This window comes from Eretmochelys imbricata, chromosome 20 (genome assembly GCF_965152235.1).
Source record: "Eretmochelys imbricata isolate rEreImb1 chromosome 20, rEreImb1.hap1, whole genome shotgun sequence".
In the NCBI taxonomy this organism is placed as follows: Eukaryota; Metazoa; Chordata; order Testudines; family Cheloniidae; genus Eretmochelys; species Eretmochelys imbricata.
The window spans coordinates 2,986,617-2,994,182 of record NC_135591.1 but is presented as its reverse complement, the minus strand read 5'-3'; the positions used below and the strand labels follow the sequence as shown (position 1 = coordinate 2,994,182).

General features: G+C 60.8%; 1 protein-coding gene across 1 annotated transcript; it reads left to right on the top strand.

The window, feature by feature from the left end:
* Nucleotides 1-1,971: 1,971 nt before the first annotated feature.
* Nucleotides 1,972-7,566, top strand: TAC3 (tachykinin precursor 3). The gene is made up of 5 exons (XM_077838390.1): nt 1,972-2,085; nt 6,149-6,257; nt 6,443-6,472; nt 7,073-7,126; nt 7,493-7,566. Exons 1-5 carry the CDS (start codon nt 1,972-1,974, stop codon nt 7,564-7,566), a joined length of 381 nt encoding a protein of 126 aa, XP_077694516.1.

The following is a 7,566-nucleotide window of genomic DNA, read 5'->3' as shown; positions in this document are numbered from 1 at the left end:
CGTGTGAACGTGAACGAGTGTGTTTGCACACGTGTGTGTCAGTGGATCGTGGTTTGTGAGTGCGTGTGAACGTGAGCAAGTGTGTTTGCACACATGTGCGTCAGTGGATCTGGGTTTGTGAGTGTGTGTGAACGTGAGCGAGTGTGTTTGCACGCGTACGCGTCAGTGGATCGTGGTTTGTGAGTGCGTGTGAACGTGAGCGAGTGTGTTTGCACGCGTGTGCGTCAGTGGATCCGGGTTTGTGAGTGCGTGTGAACGTGAGCGACTGTGTTTGCACGTGTGTGCGTCAGAGGATTGTGGTTTGTGAGTGCGTGTGAACGTGAGTGAGTGTGTTTGCACGCGTGTGCGTCAGTGGATCGTGGTTTGTGAGTGTGTGTGAACGTGAGCGCGCGTGTGCACGATTGGCTGGGTGGGCATTATCGTGCCTGGGCATATGTGTGTGACATCTAAGCGCTGTTTAATGATGTGTCTCCCCTCCCCGCAATAAAGGCAAACGGCCCCTTTCCCTCACACTCCTTCCTGGCTGCTTCCCTCTCTGCCAACCTCCAGCAAACTTTGCAAAAAGCAGCGGTGCCCTGGAGAGGCTGGCATGGGGCTAATGGGGGGCTGGTGCCTTCCTGACTCTCTGGCTCTGAGTTTCTTGTGTGACTGTGTCTCATTAAGGGCTGAGAGATTTCCAGGGGTGAAGGTTTTGCCGCCCTTCCCATGGTGGCTTTGCTGGGTGACATGCAATGTGCACTTCAGTAAACAGACTTGATTAGCTGGCGGGGGTGGGGGGGGCATTAAATTTGGCTCCAGTGAGCTGATTAGCCCAGAGAATCGATATCAGTCCCAGCCGGGTGATGCCAACAGACAGGTGGTGACCGGCACCTCATCAGCAAAACCAAAGCCGAGCTCGTAAAATCCCATCAGCGGGAGAGGCATGTTCCCACTCTGAATGGCTGGCAGTAATTTTCTCCAGCTTCCGCTATTTCGCCTCTGCCTCGGTGCCAGGGAGGAGATTCCGCCAGGTTGAGAAGATAATTTCCCATGGGTTGCACAGGCCGAGAAAAGAGAGATGGGAAAGAAATAAGATTGGGTCACTGAGTTTCTCTGCTAGTCTCCGGCTTTTCCTCCAAATTCCCAGCACATTCTGTTCCTTAGCTTTAACGTCATTTGCTTCCTTTTTCCCCCCCTTCCAAAGTTGGGACTTTATTTTTCAGGCTCGTCAGGCAAAAACTGCTTAAAATCCAACCCAGATCCATCCGAAATTCCAGGGAGGAGAAACGCCAGCCCTTGCCCTGGCTGGTGGGGCTGGCGGACAGATTGCACCGGGCGATCTGCAGTCGTACTCAAGTCAGAGTCCAGGAGCCAAGTGGTGAACTGGCAACAGGCTTGGAGAGAGGGCTGGGGAAGGGGGTTATTTGATGATTTCCCTAGCTGGGTGGGGAGCTGCCTTAGGCATTAGGGCACTGGGTCTAGTGTGAACCTCCCCGCACTAGTGAGAAGCACGCCTTGCACCGATCTTACTAATATCTACATGTTCGGTTTTAGCCCCTGGGTTTGCTCCCCCCCACTTCTCCTTCGCGCCCCCCCCTCCCCCAGTTGATTTGCCTTCTAGGGCTTGATTATGTAACACTCACTCCCGTTTGCAAGCGTTTACACCACCAAGCATGAGTAGAGGCTCTTCGCTCTTACGTTCCACGCTCGTGGATCTCCAAGCACTGTGACAAGACAGGTGAGTAGTGTGACCCCAACTGTACAGAGGGGGAAACCGAGGCACAGAGCGGGGGCCGTGACTTGTCCCGAGGCCAGCTGGCAGGCCAGTGGGGACTAGAACGCAGTCCCGCGTCCTTGCTGCTAATGCTAAGAATGAATCCGGCCTTGTTTTGGTCTGGAAATGCCTGTATCTTTTATTGGACCGCACCCACCTTGTCTCTCTCGTTCCTTAGATTGGCCATCACCCCCAGTCCCAGCCCTCGGGAGAGGAAAATGAAAAGCCCCCTGGTGCTGACGGTGCTGCTGTCCTTAGCGGCGGCCAAGCTGTGTCACGGCTACTGCGAAGGGACCGAGAAGCAACAGACGGCCAGCGGGATCCAGGCGAAGGTAGAAAGGGAGGGAGCGGGGCTGGCTGGGGTGCGAAGAGATCGGAGTCCACGTGGCTGGCCCCGGGGGCAAAGGAACGCAAGACATGTTCTTGACTCACCTCCCACCCTGGCGCTGCGGGCCCGTGGCCAAAAGGGGGATACAATTTGGTTTTGTGCCTGGGTTTTTGGCTTTCCCGGACAACTCTGCGTGGCGTTTTTACATTAGAAATTCAAGTTGTCTCCCCACCAGGAAACTCTGTGGTGACTAGCGATCTAGCCGGATGGGGAGCATTAGTTAATCATGGGGCAAATCCAAACCATTTACATTCATGTCTGGGGAAAAAACATCCAGGCCAAAATTTTCCCAAGTGACCTGATCTCAGTTGGAGCCGGTACGTGCGCCAAACCCAGGTTATTGGGCTCAACCCAGGGGTAAATTGAGTGAAACTCTCAGGTCCGTGCTATACGGGCGGGTGGCCCAGCCAGTCCCTTGTGACCTTAAACGCCACCACAGTAACGACCCGCTGACTTCTGCCGGCCAGGGCATGTTTCTGATGAGCTGCCCGGCAGCTCTTTGGGAAGAGCCCTTCCCCCTTAATGGGTCCCCCCCACCATTTAACCCAACGAGGTGCTGGTAGCAGGCGACCCTGACTCGGCTCTGGCCGCGAGGGAGAACAGCAATTAGGGAGCGAGCTCCCGGCTGCTCTGCGGGTGACCTGGCTGGAGACAAAACCGCTGCTCTCGGGAGAGCGGCTGGGAGGTAAGTCCTGAGCTCCCTGGCCGTGCCCCCGTGGCCGGCGCTGCCCATCCCAGCCGCGATCCCACGCTCCTCTCCCGGCACAGCTCATCCTTGGTGGCCGAAGAGTCTTGTGTAGCCCCTGCTAAGGGAAGGGATCTCACCTGCCTGGGCTGGAACAAACGCGAGCAAGCGCCCCCGCCCTAGGACGGCTTGGGGGGCAGCCAAGCCCCTGGGCTTTGTTCACTCACTGGGGATCCAGAGTCCAGCCCCTGCCCCAGTCTCGGGGTCCCTAGGCACACACTTAGGGCACAGACCTGGGCACCCCCCTTCTGAGTCCTGGAACCTGCTGTCCAGCTGCCCAGCCCCTCGGGGCGCATCCCCAACCCCTCAGACTCACCAGGACTCGAATACACCCCCACGCCCAGAGCTGTGCCCCGCTGGTGCCACACCCCTAGGTTTCAGGGGGGGCTCTCTGGCGGGGGGCACGCAGGAGATGTGAAGCAGTCTGCCCACGCGTGTGCACACACAGAGCAGGGCTCAGACCCTCCAGCGGGGGCAGCAGGATGGACAGATGGACACAGGGACACACACACACAAGCATGTGCCCGTTGACCCGTCCCTTGGGGGAGCGGCCGTGCTCCGGCAGACAGGGGGCTTCTCCCCACCCCACCACCTGCGTTCAGGCCCTGCTTTGTGCCCCCCGCCCATTTCCATCTCTGGTCTAGACTCACTGAGTCTGTGCTGGGCGAGTCTGCCTCAGTTTCCCTCAGTTCATGGCAGCCTGCTCCATGCAGAGATCCCAATTCCTCTTTTCACCACCACTCACGACAGCCCTGCAGCCTCCAGGCCCTTGTTAATGATGATTCTTAGCTGGACGTGGGAGTTGGCCTGGCCTAGTAGCTAGGGAGTTCTGCTCATGTGGGAGATCTCCTCCTGGACAGAGCTAGGCATTATTATTTGTTAACCTGTCTGCATTCCGGTAGCACCTGGGAGCCCTGGTCATGGAGTGGGACCCCCGGCGCTAGGCGCTGTACAAACATGGGACAAGAAGACAGTCCTGGCCCGGCGTGGTTCCACTCTAAGACGAGGGCCAGCAGGTGGCTACGGACCGACGGGAAAGCCCGAGGGACCAGTGAGACAAAACTGCCTTGCCTGGCGTTGCTTGCACACTGGGCTCTCACATACCCAGAGGTGCCCAGCTCTGCCCTGCTGCAGCTCTGTGCCAGCTGGCTCCCTGGGCATGGGCTCCTCGTATGTCCCCCAAGCAGGGCAGAGGCTTTTCAGTGGCTTTTGGGGAGGGCCCCTCCCCGGCTTGGGAATCGAGCAAGACGGGGACCTGGATGGACAGACGGACGGATGTGCTGGGTTGGCGCCTTCCCTGGCTGGAAGGGAGGCTGGGAGAAGGGCCACCCCCGTCCTGGAACGCCCCCTGCGCCAAGGCTCTGGCTGTGGGCCATTGGGGTTAGGCCGGCTCTGTGCCCCCTTTATGCCAGCTGCCAGAGTGATTGATGCTTCTGCCCCTCTGCCCTGGCAGCCTCTTAAACACCTGCCTTCCATTGGCTTCCAAGGGGACTTAGGCACCTAACTCCCTTAGGCTGCATCCCCACACACCAGGAGCACCTAAGGGTCGAGCAGGGTGAGGTAGATCATGAGCTTTGTCTCTGTCCACGGCGATGGGGAGCCGATGGCAGAGCGGGCGACCGGCTGGCCCAATCTTAGGCATTGTCTCTTATATTCGCAACTATAACTCCCCCTCCTCGTGGGAAAAAAACGTGTCCTGACTTTTCGCACTTGTGATCTGGTCACCCTCGGTGCGTGCAAATCCGTGGTGTGCAAAGGCGGGGGATTTGCTCCAGGCAGGGGCTCTGCGGAATGTAAATTGCTTTCCAATAGCCCCCCCTCAGCCCCCCACAACTGGAGCTTTGGGAAGCCCTTTGCTAAGATCCCCGGCCTCGGGCGGCTGCTTTCAGCAAATGGCCCCGAACTGCAGGGCCACGCCAGGCCATTGGCAAGCGATTCTCTCTGGGTCGGTCGCTTCAGGACCATTTTCCTCATTTTGTCTGGGGTGGGCTTTTGTTTGTTTCTTTCTTTCTCTCCGTAAATTGCTCCTCTCCCCGAGCAGCGGCTGGAACGAGACACAGACGAGGGCTGGCTCTTCTGATGGGCTCGGCAATAGGGAATGTCTCTGAGCGGTAGACTGCTGCCAGAAAAGCAGCTGAGATGATGAACCAGCCGGGGGGCGGACTCATGCTGGGGGTGGGTTAGCACTTGGCCTCCTAAGGGTTAAAGGCTCCCCCAAGCACGCCCCCCCCTCCCCCCGATTTGCAGGGGAGTGAGGATTTTGCTGGCAAATCACCTGTTCCTCACAGGTACTTGACTCTCCTGCCAGCTTGGGGGGGATAAGCCGGGGCCCCTGCTGAGCCCGCACCAAGCCCCGGGGGTCCCCCCTGCACGTCCACCCTCACCCCAGCTCCGAGAGCAGATTTCTCAGGGGAGCTGCTGGTTGATTTCCCCCCCAGGAGGAAATCCCGCGTCAGGGAGGTTCCTGTAGGGCTGGCAGGGCCTGCTTTGTGGCCAGCCCCAGGAGTGCAGGGGTTAATGCTGGAGACACCCCCACCCTCGGGAGTCCGGCTGGTTAGGACATCAGTGAGATGAGTTAAATGCGAGCTCAGCCTAGAGACTCGGCTGCAGATGGACAGGAACAGTGGCCAGGGCTCAAGAAAATTTCAGGGCTGGGCTTGCCGGGGGCTGCTGGTTGGGATTGAGGGGCACCGGCAGGGCTGGAGGGGAGAGTCTGGGGCTGGGCCCACCCCCCACTCAGCCCGTCCCCCCCACCCCCACCCCACAGCGCTGGGAACAGCTGTCAGGTTTCACGCTGGCTTGTCACTGCGATCAGGCGTCTCCTGCCAGGTGAGGTTGGGGGCTGAGTGGCGTTTGATGCAAATGTGACGAAATCCCCATGGGGAAGATCCTGCTCCCGGAGCACTGGGCCGGCTGGGCCGGGGCGCCCACCCCCTCCTGCACATAATGGGGAGCCGGGGGGGGCGGCTGGGAGCCGCCGCTGACGCCCCACAGTCGGGGACGCCCTGACGCTGCCAAAATCTTGGAGGTATCCGGCCCCAGGAGCTCGGCTGCAGCATGGCAGGGCCAGCGCGGGGCGGGCAGAACTCCGGGTGGGGTTCAGGGCCGCAGACGCCAGGGCTGGCAGGAGCTGGGGAGGGGAGGGAATCGGGGCCCGTGGTGCCGTCCCTCGTCCCTAGAGTTGGCTCTCCGCGCCCGCCTGGCTCCTCGGCCCCGCTGCGTTTGGGGCTCACACCTGCCTCTCTCCCTGTCTTCCCCGCAGCCGAGCTCAGACCTCTACAAGCTGCCCACGGCCCTGCTCAGGAGACTCTACAATGGCCACCGGGTCTCCTACGAGGAACTGCTCCAGCTGGCGGGCAAGGACGATGCCCGTGAGTACCCGGCCCCACCCCCTGCCCTGAGAAAACTAACCGGGGGACGGAGGAGACTGGAAGGGGCAGGAGCGGGGAGCTGCTATCGGGCGGGGGATGGGGAGAAAGCAGTGAAAGCGGGAGGGGGGCGAGGTTGATTGCTGCCCCCCAGCACCACTGACCCCCCCCCCACTTCTCTCTTCCAGGTACCAAGATGCCCATCCCCCCTCAGAAACGTAAGTCCTGTTTTCCCTCCTTCCCTGGCACCGGGTTCTCTGCCCTGTCCATCTGGGGGACGCCCCGGCCTCTCCCCACCCCCGCTCCACTCTGCGCTCCTGATCGACACAGCAATGAAGGCAGGCGACGCTGTCACGAGCTGGAGTGTAGACAGGACCCGCCCTTGAAAGCCAGCCAAAGCCTCAGGCAGCCCCGGCTTCCCAGGGCCACAGTTAGGTCCCGTCTGCACTTGGCCCCGGGTTGGGCCCTGGAGCCTTGGGGCGGCCAGGGCAGTCCCTGCCCCAGAGCCCCACCCCCACACGTAGGAGTTTTGCTCCCGTGTGCCGCCCTGTTTGGTTCCAACTGCCCCTCTGTTGCTGTGTGCCCAGCCAGAGGTCCTCTGCAAACGTCGAGCTCCGGCTGTGCCAGTTGCTCGGGCCGGGCACACGGCAAGTCTGGGAGCTGGGCCTGAGGTGTCTCGGGGGGTGGGGGTGCAGGGGATCTGGACCCAGAAGGTGCCCAGGATGAAAAGCCTCGGGTGGCGTCTCTTCCCTGCCCCGGCCTGCCGGGCTGACTCAGCCTGGGGCACCCACTCTGCTGACCCCCTTGTCTTTCTGCAGGGGACATGCACGACTTCTTTGTCGGCCTCATGGGCAAAAGGACCCCAGAGCCCGGTAGGTGGGGCCCGTGTCAGGCCATCTTGGGCGTGGGGGGTGGTTGTGTGGCAGGGCGTCACCCGGAAGCCCCAGGACGCCCTTTCCCACCGCCGTCAAGTGTCCACGCGTCCGCCCAGGGGAGAGGCCTTGATGTCGCTAACGGACACCCTACGTCTACAGAGCAGGACGGGCTGCCCCAGTCCCAGCGCACCCAGCTCTGGCCGCTGTCTCCCCACTCCGGTGACACCAGGGGGGCGGAACAGGTTGACCGTTCCAGGAGCGGAGATTCCTGCAGGGGCTGAGAAGTGGGTGGGGGCCGTCCCGGTTGGGCGAATGGGCCTGGGAAGGAACTGACTGCTTCTCTGCCCCGCTGTTTAACCCTAGACGGCCCCACAGACAGGAACAAGGAGACTTCCACTGGCTTCGGCGACCTCAAATATCCCCCAAGTGCAGAATGA